Raw genomic sequence first — 16,942 nt, 5'->3', positions numbered from 1 at the left:
GATATAGAAGGAGCAATACAGAGATAAAATGAGAAAGGAGATAAAATGAGAGAGGAGATAAAATGAGAGATAAATCACACACCATAAAGAAAAGCAAATTCAAATGCAACATTAAACTGACTGCAATTTACTGAAAAATGAGACACCAACAGATCACACATTTAAATTTCCAACCAAAGAGCGATATAATTGGCCAAGACACTGCTAATAAAATGTGACATTTAAATTATTTGCATGGAAAGTCTTATTTCTGGTAACATTTAAAAAGGTGAACATGTAACTGTCTCCACTGATATTATGAACAGCTTTACTCTTCATATTAAAAGGGTTTACAGGCTGTAGAGCTCCTCCAGTTTTAGCCAACGTGTCTCCTTTCTGTTTTGTCTTCAGTCATGTGTTAGGTTCTTCACTGCACTTTTTTAAAGACCTGTTTACATGTTACATCTCCAACCCGCATCTCCTGGAAATGGGTGAGGAAGAAAACAAAACAGTTAGAATTAATTGCATTTCTTTAAATATTTGTTATTTATTTATATAAGATCGTTCCGTTGAGGATTTTACATATTATTTTTAACAGTAATGTTTCGGGGCACTCTTTAATTGGCCATTTGTGCTGGTCTGGAATCCAGAAGCAAAGCTTCTGACATGGCAAAAGAACTGCAGAATTGGGGTTTGCACAGATGATGCCAGATCCTCCTTGGTCTAATAAGGCACATGAACAATACAAATTTGCTATCAACCTGTGTAGTTCAAGTGGGTCTCAGGTTTTATCCTGGCTCTAAGCTTAGTTAGTTTAATTTTAATTTCAATAAGTTTAGTCCATGTAGAGAAACAGTCAGTGACCCCTGGAACTCTGCATCCCTGGTTGCTGAGTGAGTATAGCTTCAATCTCAGCTCATTAGCTAAACTGCCTACCAAAAATCACTGTCCCCGCCTGATATGTAATGAACAGTGATACAAGAGCTAACCAATGGCTTTAGGAGCGGGGGAGGGAAATGTATTTTGACATGTCGAATGTAAAAACAATGCTAATGTTTTTTGAATGTTGTCACAAAATGTCGATAGAGATTATAACATAGGCACCTCTGGCCCTAATTTCAACTCCAGTCATGATTTGGAAGGGTTGACAGTGAGGTGAATTGGAAACATATCCACTGTTCCTGAAATGATGACAGACTATATTGATATCCTAGATTTCATCAAAATCCCACTGGAAGTCAAGAAATGATGGAAACGTTTCTTGCCCAAGCAAGCCCAAAAACATGCATTGACACTAGATTGATGATGGGATTGGCTTCTCATTTGTCTTATGTTCTGACCCTCCTGTCCCCATATGGAAAATAAAAGAAATATATTTGTTTTCTCAGCAGATATGGATTTGGGAAAAGGACCCAGAGTCACCCTGGGTTCTTTTCCCAATATCGTTATCTGCTGAGAAAGTTGTAGCAGCCTTCTTGCTTAGACCATCAATTAAATCGGGTCTCAATGGCACCATTGGAACCCAACATACTTACGGAATAAAGAATTCAGTTGTCAGCTTTGGTGGGGTGGTATCTTTGTTACTTATTCAGTAGAGCACAAGGATGCGTTTTATGCAATTTTTGTTGGGTAAGTACCAATTGCGTATAGAGTTAAAATTGCTGAAATGTATTAAAAACAAAGCTGACAAGTGCATGCGTACCACCAAATGAATTCAAGTAGTTTCCATTAAGGTTTACTAACTGAATAAGATCTACCACTGGAATTAGAATTTTGGGTTTATTTATTGGTTCAGATTCCTGCCCATGTTTGGCCAAATTTTAGGTTTCAAAAAATTGGCTTTATCTGTAAAATATAGCATGGACAGGCAATGTGATCTTTAAACATGCTACATAAATCACCAACTGGGAATTATGCACAGTGATACAGGTTAATTTCTGATAGACCAAAAACTATTAGGACAAAAGCGAATGAAACACCTGCCTATCTGAGTGAAGAGATCCAACAACATAAATGACAAGAACCTTAGCAGGTTTGCCTTTCACCAAATATCAACCAATTTGTTTAAGATACTTAATTTGCAGAAAGTGAAATCTTCTGCAAAACTGTTTGTTTAATCTGGGAAAGCAGAAACCAGGTGATGGAATGAAGAGACATTACTGCTATGAGATTTGACTTAGATAATGAACCTTGACCAGATTCATTAATCACCAGTCCCTCCAAATGAGAGGAGAATACGGATTTATTGATAACTGATAACATATGTTCAAATTGAGGTAAATCACAAACTAGTATTATATTTTGGCTGAATTGGCACTGATGAAATTGATTACAAGATGCTTTCCGTGCCAATTGCCTTGTGCCTCTGTCTCTTAATAGCTTAACTCTTAAGTGATAAGGTCACAACCGACCGCACTTTGGAATATAATGAGTAAGAAAGAAGTTCAAATTCCTACCTACAAGTTCCAACTTTTCTAACTACTTGCAAGAGGTTTTCAAAGAACTTTGCATTTATTGGTGCCATTAGCACTGCCATTTCCTCCTAGACATTATATACAACAGCTACAATATTTACAAGATCATTGTGTATGAACTATTTGAGTTGCAAACTTTGGGTCCCTGACTCCCAGTTTTTTGGCAACAGGAATGCTGTTTGCCTCCAAAAATGGCACCTGCACACTCATGGTGCTAACCATGCTGGACATCATTTTGGTGAAGACACAGTGAGTGTCTACTGGAGGGATGTTGAGTAGGCAGATTGTGATGCCAACCATCATGCAACATTGATTTCATGGCAGTGCTGCCATTCTGGGGATCAATGCTCCAGCCTCTCAACGTCTCAAATGCATAGGTGAACATGCATTTGGTGGCAGGAAAGAACCCTCCAAACCACTACCCACCCAACCAGTGCTATTTAAAGGGATAATCAACAACTTCCAGGTTAGTTGCTGATAGTTGAAGTGCTTTGTGGCTTTAAGAGTTGTTTAGAGTTGCTAAAGTCTATTGGGAATGTGTGGCAGGTGTTTTTGGACGTTGTCCTTCATTGATCCTACACAACACTTCCTTCCAGATATGGATGCAGTAATTTGCATGTCTCCGGGCCTCTCATCACGGATAATGAGCAGACGCAACACAAGCTGCCAGAAGAGGGAGGAGGAGAAGGTGGTTATGGTTCTCAGCAGAGACCATCATGCCTCAGAAATTCAGGAGACAATTTTCCTACAACTAGAAACCACCTGTCAGATGTCCTTGAAGCACAATGGATGGCCTCATTGAAATGTACCACCTGTTGCAGCCATGACGTCTACCTCAGAGCACAGCGAAGACTGCCAATGAAATTTCCTTCCAAGTTGAAGCAAGTGACATTTGTCATCTACTGTTGCATAAGGGAGATCGCGGAGGTTCTGTATTTGGGGCAAGCTTATATTCTCATTAGGATTGAAGGCATCTTCCATGGTGCAGGGTACCACTAACTACACGGGCAACACTTTGTGGCACCAGCATGCTGACTCTGGAATGTCCTGCAAATGAAGGAGATTTAACTTCTTCAATGCCCAGCTGGTGTGCAACCATATGCAGCACATGCAGGTCAATGCACAACATCCACTGTGATGCTTTCTTTTTGCAGCAGTCAATTGTGAGATCTGCATTTGAGCCACCACAACAAATCAGAAGGTTGGTACTGAGCAACAATAGATATCTTTGATGGTTAATAAGTCTGATGCAAATCTGGGCAGCATGTGCATCATGGAAAACATGAGGCCACACAAAGTGTCGTCAAGCAGACATTTGCAGTGCTTAAACAACATTTCCACTGCCTAAAAATTTATTTATAGTTTATTCGTTTGTCACAATTAGGCTTACATTCAGACTGTAATGAAGTTACTGTGAAAATCCCCTAGTTGCCACACTCCGGCACCTGTTCGGGTACGCCGGAGGAGAATTTGGCATGACCAAAGCACCCAACCAGCACGTCTTTCGGACAATTGCTTTAACTTTTAATTTTCTTATTAAAATTACATCAAACATTTTAGCCATCTCTGCTCCCCATTTTAAATCTCATTAATGCAATTGTCTCTGTAACTCCGAGTACTTTGTTCTCTGTTCCTTGAATTCTTCTGAATAATACCTTAGTCTCTGGTTGCTTAAAGTTATAAAGTTTATTTATTAGTGTCACAAGTAGGCTTACATTAACACTGCACTGAAGTTAATGTGAAAATCCCCTAGTCGCCACACTCTGGCGCCTGTTTGGGTACACTGAGGGAGAATTTAGCATGGCACCTAACCAGCACATCTTTCGGACTGTGGGAGGAAACCAGAGCACCCGGAGGAAACCCACGCAGACACTGGAAGAATGTGCAAACTCCACACAGCCAGTGACCCAAGCTGGGAATCGAACCTGGGTCCCTGGTGCTGTGAGGCAGCAGTGCTAACCACTGTGCCACCATGTCACCCCTAGCCACCCTGGAAGGGCCCCGCAGTGCTCTCCAGAGCACAAACCATGATGGATAAAAAAGTTGGCTCAGTAACAGGAAACAAAGGATAATGGTCGATGGATACACTTGCGAATAGAAAGTTGTTTCAAGTAGTGTTCCACAGGGCTCGGTGTTGGGACCCGTACCGTTGTGTTATAAATTAACGATTTAGGTGCGAACATGGGGAACATGATTGGGAAACAAAGATTGGCTGAGTAGTGACTAGTGTAGAGAATAGCTGTAATCCACAAAACAATATGGATGGGTTGGTGGAGTGGGCTGTAAAGTGGCTGATCGATCTTAACATTATAGGGAATACACAATAAATGGGAATATACTACGAGGGGTAGATGAAGTGAGAGTTCTTGTACAAGCGCACTAAAGGGAGCAGTTTAAGTAGACAAGGTGGTAAAGAAGGCACAGGGAATGCTCTCCTTCATTGACAGAAGTATAGAATATAAAAGTAAGGATACAAGAACATAAGAACTAGGAGCAGGAATAGGCCATCTGGCCCCTCGGGCCTGCTGCGCCATTCAATAAGATCATGGCTGATCTTTTTGTGGACTCAGCTCCACTTATCCGCCCGCTCACCATAACCCTTAATTCCTTTACTGTTCAAAAATGTATCTATCCTTGCCTTAAAAACATTCAATGAGGTAGCCTCAACTGCTTCACTGGGCAGGGAATTCCACAGATTCACATCCCTTTGTGTGAAGAAGTTCCTCCTCAACTCAGTCCTAAATCTGCTTCCCCTTATTTTGAGGCCATGCCCCCTAGTTCTAGGTTCACCTGCCAGTGGAAACAACTTCCCTGCTTCTATCTTATCTATTCCCTTCATAATCTTATATGTTTCTATAAGATCTCCCCTCATTCTTCTGAATTCCAATGAGTATAGCCCTAGTCTACTCAGTCTCGCTTCATGAGCCAACGCTCTCAACTCCGGAATCAACCTAGTGAATCTCCTCTGCAGCCCCTCCAGTGCCAGCATATCCTTTCTCAAGTAAGGAGACCAAAACTGTACACAAAACTCCAGGTGTGGCCTCACCAGCAACTTATACAGCTGCAATATAACCCCGCTGTTTTTAAACTCCATCCTTCTAGCAATGAAGGACAAAATTCCATTTACCTTCTTACTTATCTGCTGCACTTGCAAACCAACCCCTTGAGATTCCTGCACAAGGACACCCAGGTCCCTCTGCACAGCAGCATGCTGCAGTTTTTTATCATTTAAATAACAGTCCATTTTGCTGTTATTCCTATCTCACATTTACCAACACTGTACTCCATCTGCCAGACCCTCGCCCACTCACTTAGACTATCTATATCGCTTTGCAGACTTTCAGCGTCCTCTGCACACTTTGCTCTGCCACCCATCTTAGTGTCATCTGCGAATTTTGACACACTACACTTGGTCCCCAACTCCAAATCATCGATGTAAATCGTAAACAATTGCGATCCCAACACTGATCCTTGAAGCACACCACTAATCACAGATTGCCAACCAGAAAAACACCCATTTACCCCACTCTTTGCTTTCTGTTAGTTAACTAATCCTCTATCCATGCTAATACATCACCCGTAACACCGTGCACCTTTATCTTATGTAGCAGTCTTTGGTGCGGCACCTTGTCAAATGCCTTCTGGAAATCCAGATACACCACATCCACAGGTTCCCCATTGTCCACTGCACATGTAATGTTCTCAAAGAATTCCACCAAATTAGTCAAACATGACCTTCCCTTCATGAACCCATGCTGCGTCTTACCAATGGGAAAATTTATATCCAGATATCTTGCTATTTCTTCCTTGGTGATAGATTCAAGCATTTTCCCTACTCCAGAAGTTAAGCTAACCGGCCTATAGTTACCTGCCTTTTGTCTACCTCCTTTTTTAAACAGTGGTGTCACATTTGCTGTTTTCCAATCTGCGGGAACCACCTCAGAGTCCAGCAAATTTTGGTAAATTATCACTAGTGCATTTGTTATTTCTCCCGCCATCTCTGTTAGCACCCTGGGATGCATTCCATCAGGACCAGGAGACTTGTCTACCTTTAGCCCCATTAACTTGCCCAACACTACCTCTTTTGTGATAATGATAGTTTCTCGGTTCTCACCTGCCATAGCCTTCCTGTCATCAATTTTTGGCATGTTATTTGTGTCTTCCACTGTGAAGACCAACACAAAATACCTGTTCAATGCCTCAGTCATTTTCTCATTTCCAGTTATTACATTTCCCTTTTCATCCTCTAAAGGACCAATGTTTGCTTTAGTCACTCTTTTTCATTTTATATATTTGTAGAAACTTTTGCTATCTGTTTTTATATTCTGAGCTAGTTTACTCTCATAATCCATCTTACTTTTCTTTATAGCTTTTTTGTGGCTTTCTGCTGACCTTTAAAGATTTCCCAATCCTCTAGGTTCCCACTAATCTTTGCCACTTTGTATGCATTTTCTTTCAATTTGATACCTTCCTTTATTTCCTTAGATATGCATGGCTGATTATCTCTTTTTTTACAGTCCTTCCTTATCACTGGTATATACTTTTGCTGAGCACGGTGAAAGATTGCTTTGAAAGTCCTCCACTGTTCCTCAATTTTCCCATCATAAAGTTTTTGCTCCCAGTCTACCTTAGCCAACTCCTCCCTCATCCCTTTGTAGTCTCCTTTGTTTAAGCACAAGACACTGGTATTGGATTTTACCTTCTCACGCTCCACCTGTATTTTAAATTCAACCATACTGTGATCGCTTCTTCCAAGAGGATCCCTAACTGCAAGATCATTAATTATTCCCGACTCATTACACAGGACCAGATCTAGGACAGCTTGCTCTCTTGTAGATCCATTACATACTGTTCAAGGAAGCTATCGTGGATACATTATATGAACTCCTCCTCAAGGCTGCCTTGACCGACCTGGTTTGACCAATTGATATGTAGATTAAAGTCCCCCATGATAATTTCTGTACCATTTCTTTATGCATCAGTTATTTCTTTGTTTATTTCTCGCCCCAACATGATGTCATTTTTTGGTGGCCTATAGACTACGCCTATCAGTGATTTTTTTCTCCTTACTATTTCTGATTTCCACCCAAATGGATTCAACCTTTTTTTCCTTAGAACCTATATCATCTCTTACTACCGCCCTGATGTCATCCTTAAATATCAGAGCTACACCACCTCCCTTACCTTCCTGTCGGTCCCTCCGAACAGTCTGATACCCCTGGATATTTAACTCCCAGTCGGTAACCATCCTGCAACCATGTCTCTGTAATGGCCACCAGATCATACTCGTTCGCAATGATTTGTGCTGTCAACTCATTTACCTTGTTTTGAATGCTACGAGCATTCAGATAAGGTGTCTTTATGCTAGTTTTTGTACCTTCTTTTTGAATTCTAACACTTCCATTAATAACATCTCCTGAGTTCTCCTTCCTTTTAACTTTTTTCCTGATTTTTGATGTAATTGGAATATTCTCCCCACATTTTGTCCTTGCTCCCTCCTTCTCGGACTCCTTACATAGGTTCCCATCCTCGGAGGAATTGGATAAAACACCTGAGGCCACCACATTACAAGTAGGACATAATTGCTCTGCCCATACCGGAGGCCATTCCACCACATACTGAACCTGCTTCTAAGCAATATGTTAAAGTTGAATGTCAGTATCTGAACTGGTGGTTGTGAGTATGGGAGAGGGTAATGGCAATTTTTCTTCATTTCTATGCTGCTCCTTCACCTCTATCTTCTACAACTGCCTGGCCATATTGCAGAAAGGAAAAAAGGTACAAGGATGATGTGGTGGGGAGGAGAAAAGGAGAAACAAGATTTGCTTGCTTACACCATCCATAGCTTGGAAATCAGAAGAAACTGTGGGATGAGAAAGAGGTGGGATCCAAGGAAGAAGATTAGGAATAAGCTTCTGTCATCTTCAATAGTTTCAATCTCACTGTAGGTCATAGCTGCTCCATTAGTTAGGATTTACAGACTTATTAATGGTCTCCTCCATTGAGCTGAGGATATGCAATTGTTCTCATCCTTCTCAGTTAAGTGCTGCTGCCTCTGGTCAAGCATCGCCCTGTTCAGTTAGAGGAAGCATGTCAGTAAATGTGGTGGTTGAGTGATTTGGTTGTCATGATTGAAAAGTTGACAAACGTTTGCAAACTGTGAGATTGGGTAGGACATTCACAGCATTGTTAAGTGTGCGAGGGTGACGTTAAGCTATGAATTTTAGGTCGAAGTCATGATGAATAGAGATTGTTGGTAAGCAAATGATGGGGAGGTGGTGCATGGAGAAGACTCTTCAGAGTAGTGGTGTAATATTTGAAGCTATATTCACTGACCCAAGAGGTTATGTGCAGCACTTCAGTCAGGTCCTTGGAGCTGGACACCTGGCATTGCCCATAGTTACTCAGTCCCACTGCCTTCGCAAAGTTTGTCTGGAGGGATTCCTAGCCTCCTGTGGTTAGGTGACATTGTTCTTCCACTCCAGCTCCTGGACTAGGGCCTTCAGTGCAGTGTCGAAATTCTTGAAGACCTCTGTCAATTTGTACTATTAATGTGTCTTTCCCACATTTAGAATGAGTTCCAGCACTCACTTCACTCAAAATGCACGGCCTCTAAGAGATGCAACAATGCACTCAGTAGTGCAGGCTAGATTGAACTTTTGCTTGCATCTTATGGTGTCAGGCTTACAGCCACTCAATAGCACACTCGGTGTCAGATGAGTACTCCAATAATTTAAAAACCAAGAGGCAGCATGAAGCTTATGTGTCCACTGCATCAGAAGTCTCCTGGCCTACGTGTAATAAAGTTTCAAACAGCAAAAAACAAGTTATAATTCCTTTTAAGAATACAAATCCTCTGAAGAAATAGGTGCCACCATGTTATCCAGCAACAAATGACTTACCAGATGCAATTCATCACCTTCTATCCAATGAGTCCAACCTCGACCCTGTTTCTCTCCTTTTTGTACACAGACAAGTGTATCCCCATCCCAATTGACTGTGGTCTAAAATGGAAAAATAATTGAAACAATGTCAAAGGTGCATAAAAACTATTGAAGATAGATATTAGATTCGCATTTGGTTTATTGATTGGCCATGAGAATTCATGTTTGTTTATTAATCCAAGGACTTATTTCAGGAGCACTTGTACGAGGCTTCATGGTTCAGTTTGAACAGTTGTAGCCCCAGTGATAAAATTGTGAAAAGCCACTCTCTCTATGCAGCAGTAATGTTTGATACTGGCCACACTTAATTCAGCTAATAATCAGCCTACATATTTTGACACAGTGTTAAGACTGCTGTAGTTCAGGTCGGTTAAATGAATGAAGTATGACTAATTCCATGGATTGTTCCATATCCCATAAAAGTAATTGAGTATCTTTAAAACTTCAGAGAAGTCTTCCTGTCTGTATTCCAAACATTCTTTTGTGGAAGAATCTTCAGAAATTGCTCTCAGAAACTTTCAACATTTCTCTAATTTTACCTGAATTTTCCAATGAATAGAATCCCTACAGTGCAGAAGGACACCATTCAGCCCATTGAGTCTGCAGCGACTCTCTGACAGAGCATCTTACCCAGGCCCAACTCCATCCTATCCCTGTAACCCACACATTTAGTCTGCTAATCGCCCTAACCTCCACATCTTTGGACACTAAGGGGCAATTTAACTGGCCAATTCACATAACCTGCACACTTTTGGAGTGTGGGAGGAAACCGGAGCACCCTGAGGAAACCCACACAGACACGGGGAGAAACGTGCAAACTCCACACAGACAGTGACCAGAGGGCGGAATTGAATCCGGGTCCCTGGAGCTGTAACGCAGCAGCGCTAACCGCTGTGCCGCCAATCTACATAACCAAACAACTATTTAGTTATTTCATGTAATCATTAGTGTGTGATATGCGAAACCTTAGGCCTGAATTTTACCTTCAGGGTGTACCTGAAATTGGTGTGGGTAGAAGCGGATGTGAAATCCACTGCTGCCTAATATTGCGTTGTTCGCATATTACATTGAGTGGCCAATCAAGGCCTGCCCAGCATGTTACATGCCTGCTGGTTGGGCTCGCACTAGGCAGGGGTGGAAATGAGGACCCAGCAAGGAGGCAGTTAAACTCAGGATAATGCAGTGCCCTGAAGGCTGCCCAGAGTTGCAAGGAAGGCTGAGAATGCTGTCTGCAACCATTATAAAAACGCTCCTATTGACCAGTTATGGCATCAGCACCAGGTGGTCATGGAAGGTGGGTGGGTAAGTCAAGTGGGCTAGTGCCAGGCACATTCTCATGATGAGGGATGTCAAGAAAATGCCGTTCCACCTGACAAAGAAGGCCTGGTCAGAGGTCACCATCACCCAGGTCAGTGGGCACAATGTTGTGAGCCTCAGCTGGCTTCACTGCCACAAAATGGAGATGGCAAGGGTTAAGTGCAGAGATGGCATGGACCTGTGGAGAAGTGTAGTCAGGTGTCCATTCCCCTGGGCGCTCAGGGGGTCGAAGTGTGTATGCCAACTGGCACTGAAGCCTACCCTGGATTGTCAGCACAATAGGCTTCAGTGAATTGCAGGGGGAGGTGTGGGGCAGGGGAAATCTGGAATGGAACACCAAAGAGGCCTTCTATTGTCCCCTCTCGGGAGAAGACAAGTCACAATTCTACAGAACGCTGCCAAACCAGTGGGGGAATCTCAAATCTGCAGAACCTCACCAAGAGTGAAAGTGATGCTCTGAAATTGGAGTGCCACTGACCAGCTCACTCATCTGGTCTGCTGAGACGGGGGTATGGGGTGAAGGTAAGAGTGGAGGTCCCAGATGCATTTGGCACTGGAACAGGAGAGCTCAAGGGCTCCTCTAGTCAGAAAGTGAGCTGTCCCAGTCAGAGTACCCATTGAAGTTCCAATGCAGGTGGCACTGTGCAGCATTTCTCTATTGTCTCATCAGGCCAGCTGGTATGTATTGTGACGATGGGAATTGAATTCATTGATGTTGTGCCTTCCTTCTGCAGATGCACCATCCGAGGGGAGCTGCAGGTGACCCTGAGGACACCCAGGAACACATTTCTCCTGCACCCGAGTCACATTGCAATTTGGAGCCAAGCACCAGTGCAGACACTTACATCGGTAGGCATCAAGTTGTCATCTCTGCGGGTAGTGCACAGTAGTAAGGGCACATCACAGTCATATGAGGTGATGACAGAGGCAGGGAGATCCCAGGTTGAGAGGACTGCTGGAGACCAAGACCTTGTGGAGTTCGAGGCAGATGCCAAGCCTCTGGAAGTGGTTATCAGGCAGCAGATGCTTTACGTCTAGTGTGTTGGCAGAGATTGATGAGGGTCTGTGTGCCATGGAGGACCATGAGCACTACGTTGACCCTGCACACAATTGAGTGACAACACTTGTGGCAAGGCAAATTTAAGGGCACCCTCAATTGCACCAAGAATTGTGCTCAGACCTGAAAGCCAGCACACTGCCTGGGACCTCTTGAGGTCACTGCCACAGAGATCGGTGAGGCGTCTAGTCTCTCTGCTAGGTGCCCATCCATTAATAGTGATCAGGGAGGTGCAAATGCACCTCATGCTGACGGATGAGCTACCTGTCAGGGCAAGATTCCTCAGCCCATCTGCCAGCGGTTGTTGTATCTGACAATGCTGCGATGACTGAGTGTCCAGCCATGAGGCTGAATGCTCCCTCCCAAATCGGAGCCAGCTCAGGCTTCGGTGGCCAGAGGATGACCACTAAAGCCATCATGGCCACCAGGACAACAAAGTCAATAGGTTGCCTCCAATACTGCTGCCTGTGAGGAGGAGGGAGAGGGGGACACACCAAGACACAGCACCCACAGATGTAAGTTTAAGGCGCCTTGCGCACTACAGGGACACGTCATGGGTGACATTATTTACATTTATTGCTTTGAAGTTTTGATAAGGTTTGGAAAATTTGAATGCTGTGAAGGAACATAAACATTTCCTTTACATTAATGACCCGAGTTGGATGCATGCTTTGAACAGTGGCTGGGTGCAGCACAGACTTGTATTGTAGGGCATTGCATTGTGCTGGAGTTCTGGGTTGAGATTTCATTTTTTTTTTGTAAATGAAACAGTGCCATTGGTTTGATGAGGCATCAATGCCTCGGATGCCTAGCTTAAGGTTCGCAGAATCAAAACATCTCTCATGTCCCTGCCTCCCTGAAGGTTCCTGTCATCTGTCTCGACATCCTCACCTTGTGTGTTACCAGGCTCAATTTCTGACCCTTCACTGGAGTCATCTTCCCTGGTTTGTGGAGCTGCCTTGCTTTCCTCAGCCTATACTGACTTGCCCCTTGCCAAAGTAAGATTGTGCAGGGGGAGACACCCTCTGGAGGATACCGCAATGCTCCCTCCGATCAGTCTGTGGGCCTCTCTACTACCACTCTTGTGGATAGATGACTAATGTTGTATCTCTCCTCAGCCTCAGTTCTTCGCTGATGGAGTGGGGTCATCAGCCACCTCTTGAAGGAATAAACCTGGTCACCCAGGAGCCATCCATCGAATCATGCAGGAACCATGAACAGCCTTTCTATCAGTGAGTGCCACAATATGTACAAGATTTTATGAGCTCCCTGGGTAACGGTCACAAACTTGGAGAATCTGTGTCCTATGGTCACCGACAATCTACACTAATAAACTTTTATCCTACCATTAGATGAGCTAAAAATCATACAGGCAGAGTGAAATCACAGTCTATCGGATGTTAATGACATTTTAATTGTCAGCGGCACACACCCGATTTGTGTTCGTACGTTGGCCTCGATACCGCACATGTGCACGATATTGTCTGGAAGCGCAACCTGATATCAATGACAACATTTTACATTTGGACAGCTTGATCGCATGCCCAAACCCCAAAATGTAAAATTCTGGTCTTAAGAGTCTGTATTGATAATTTAAAATAAAACAGACTTTCACACAATTAACTAAAGCTTTAATAGAAGAGTCGCCCCGACTGGCCGCATGATCTCAGTCTTCAGAATGCTAGCCTTAATAAACTAATTCCCTCTGTGCACTATGCACAAAGTCACAAACCCAGTAGAATATAAGCTACACACTGCCAACAACTCAGATAGCTGGAGTGTTTGACCTGACAAATGGACTGCAGAAAGGAAGTTTATTTCATCCTCCAACATATAAATCAACTTTAAAACAAAAGCTATTTTCAAAGTATTACACAGCTTTTTATCATTAGCTACTTCAATACCTGTAGCTCAAATTACAGCCAATAGATTTTTGAGATGGTAAATTGGTAGCTCTGCGTAGGCACCACTGGTTCAAACACACACTAGCCTGTGCATAGAAACCATAGAAACCATAGAAAATTACAGCTCAGAAACAGGCCTTTTGGCCCTTCTTGTCTGTGCCGAACCATTTTATGCCTAGTCCCACTGACCTGCACTTGGACCATATCCCTCCACACCCCTCTCATCCATGAACCCGTCCAAGTTTTTCTTAAATGTTAAAAGTGACCCCGCATTTACCACTTTATCTGGCAGCTCATTCCACACTCCCACCACTCTCTGCGTGAAGAAGCCCCCCCTAATATTCCCTTTAAACTTTTCTCCTTTCACCCTTAACCCATGCATCTGTGGTTGATACTTAAAGAAGAAGAAATTGTATTTATATAGCATCTAGCACAACCTCACAATGTCTTAAAGCATTTTATAGCAAATTAGTTACTTCTGCAGAGAAAAGTCGCAACCAATTTGTACCTGGCAAGTTTGCACAAACAGCAGTGAAATAAACGACCAATTAAACTGCATAGTTGCCGCTGGTTAAGCAGTAACTTGTGGCCAGAGCATCAGGAGAACACTGCTCTTCTTTGATAAACGCCACACCAATTTCATACCATTCAATTTAAGTCAATGTTTCGCAAAGCTAATAATGGAGCAGCACAACTGGGATATCAGCTTTGAATACTGGCATTTTTAACTGTTTATGTCAACATATACTGATATACAGGCTTGCCAACTGTGATTAAATGTGTTCTTGAAGGTTTCATCACATGATTTGCCCTCATGCTCCAATCATTCATCAGCCAACACATCCACCCTCGTGACCACTGCCTTCCTACCAATTGGAAAGCTAAACCCAATTGGATGGCTGGCAACCAAGCATCAAAAGCCTCCCCCCCCCCCCCCCCTCCTAATTTTCAATATTGTATCTAGTGAAGAGAAAAGCAACGTTTTTTTAATGTCCCTATGATTCTTCTCCAGGATTGCCCACCATCTGAGCCTTCAATTCTTGGAGACTCCAAGCCAGTCCTGAAGAGTTGGCAAACATGTGTGTGTATTATACATGCTTCATCTGAAGCTACTGAACCATTTACACAAAAAGAACACCAGCACCGTTTGGCTCACCATTTTCTTGCCAGTAAAATATGACCCAAATCAATCTGGGAACTGAATTATCCATTGTATCCATTGTCAATTTGACTCAGTGATAACCATTGAAAGCGCCAGATACAACAAAACAAAATGCCGTATTAGAATACCTACAACGCAAAAGGAGGCCATTCGGCCCATCAAGTTTGCACCACTGTGCGGCACGGTAGCACAGTGGTTAGCACTGCTGCGTCACAGCTCCAGGGACCTGGGTTTGATTCCCGGCTTGGGTCACTGTCTGTGTGGAGTTTGCACATTCTCCTCGTGTCTGCGTGGGTTTCCTCCAGGTGTTCCAGTTTCCTACCACAGTCCAAAGATGTGTGGGTTAGGTTGATTGGCCATGCTAAAATTGCCCCTTCGTGTCCTGAGATGCGTAGGTTAGAGGGATTAGCGGGTAAATGTGTAGGGATATGGGGGTAGGGCCTGGGTGGGATTGTGGTCGGTGCAGACTCGATGGGCCAGATGGCCTCTTTCTGCACTGTCGGGCTTCTCTGATTCTATGAACTCTCTGACAGAGCAGTTTATCCAGGCCATATCCCCACAACCCCACCTATTCATCGCGGACACGAAGGGACAATTTTAACATGGCCAATCCACTATATCGTCCTCACAGATTGCTTTGTGCAGTTTTTGGCGAGATTTCCAATCTTTATTAAGAGTACTAATATCCAAATCCCTCCTGACCTAGAATTCTCAGGTCTTACTGCACAATGCTCACCATACATTGGCGGTCATCTATTCCGCTTAAATCCTCGACAAACTCCTTGCCAATGTCAAATTCCATGAGATAATTACGGAGGCTGCTGACGGTTTTAATGACCATGTGATCGCCCGTCTGAACAATATCCTTGTCTGGTTTCAGCAAAACCGCAATTTTCCGCAGAGCAATGTTTACATCTGTTTAAAAAAGGGGACGAAAAGAAAATAGCAGGTATTCGACCGAAAAACAAGTCTTAATGACATACTACGCAAAAAGAGAATTTCAACTCAATTATCATTTCTACTCCATGCACTGTAAATACAATATTCCGAGTGACCTCCCGTATTAATACTAACACCACTCGAAACGAAGGCTCAGATATGTGCAAAGATCGGATTCATGAATTAAGTTTTAGATTCAATCTTCTGTAGTTATTTGAATTGGTATTAATGAAATACTTGTGTTTCTACCATCGCTCCTCGCTGGTGGTTCCATAACCAATACAACACGTTTCTGTAACACTTTAGGAATAAAATATCAGCAGCAATTTTCTTTTAAAAAGATAAAACCCCATTTAAATCGATTCTACCCCAAAACACCTTACACACAGGATTTACTCGACATGAGAGATGGTAATTATTTCACATTTGCCAGCTTCCTGTTCACTCTCAAAGCAGCCGTTTAAAAAGTAAAGGCTGAGTGCAGGACTGTCCAGTTCTGATATACACAGACACCAGTGGTCAGGTTTTACCTAGGGCTTTCAGGTACTCTTCGAAGTTCTCGTTGGATATCATTTTCCAGTATCCGCTGAAATCAGTTGACATGTTTTTCGGTCTTCAGAAGCAGCAGAACTGGAGCTTTGGGCCACACTTCGCAAAGCTGTCCTCACTGAGTTCAAAAACACGGAGGGACAATAGTCCCAACACTCTTTATCATCCAAAAAAAATGTGAGCCCTTTGATCCGATTAATTGGAGAATGAATTTGCAGGTCAGACTCAGAAATCTCTTTAGCTGAAATCAATGACGCTCATTAAGCAATCCTTCATTAGAGTCTTCAGTGTCTCGCAAACGATAGAATGCATGTTTGGATTTTTTTGTTGAAAATACAACGTTATGTAACTGAGTAGCTTATGAAAGAGTGAGGCGTGTATATATGGCCATAACAAGATGAGAGCCAAGTTCACATGGATTGTACACGCTTCTAAACGTTAGCCAAACAAGTTCATTAAAAATAAATCGTTCATTTGCATGTAAAAAGTCAGTGAATTTTTCTTGGCAATGCTCGCTGCAAACCTGGTTGGTTTGGAGCATTTTGTTCTATTCTCCTTCAGTATTGCTTCCCAATCCTAAAAAAATCCTGCAATTGTGCCCAAATAGTAAAGTTGCA

The 16,942-nt window shown here is 42.9% G+C and overlaps 1 protein-coding gene across 1 annotated transcript in view; it reads right to left on the bottom strand.

Annotated features, from left to right (window-relative positions):
* LOC144490984 (retinol-binding protein 1-like) overlaps positions 1–16,379 on the bottom strand; it is a 57,308-nt gene extending 40,929 nt beyond the window's left edge. Inside the window, exons 1-4 of the mRNA XM_078208671.1 lie at positions 16,307–16,379; positions 15,574–15,752; positions 9,356–9,457; positions 407–460 (exon numbers count right to left, since the gene is read on the bottom strand). Coding sequence (XP_078064797.1) covers positions 407–460; positions 9,356–9,457; positions 15,574–15,752; positions 16,307–16,379 — 408 coding nt within the window. Of the gene's footprint in view, positions 461–9,355; positions 9,458–15,573; positions 15,753–16,306 lie in introns of the transcript that reaches the window.
* Between the last annotated feature and the right edge of the window lie 563 nt (positions 16,380–16,942).

The sequence above is a fragment of the Mustelus asterias genome, chromosome 3 (assembly GCF_964213995.1).
Source record: "Mustelus asterias chromosome 3, sMusAst1.hap1.1, whole genome shotgun sequence".
Taxonomy (NCBI): domain Eukaryota; kingdom Metazoa; phylum Chordata; class Chondrichthyes; order Carcharhiniformes; family Triakidae; genus Mustelus; species Mustelus asterias.
The sequence above is the reverse complement of the archived record's forward strand: the minus strand, read 5'-3'. Positions and strand labels throughout refer to the sequence as shown.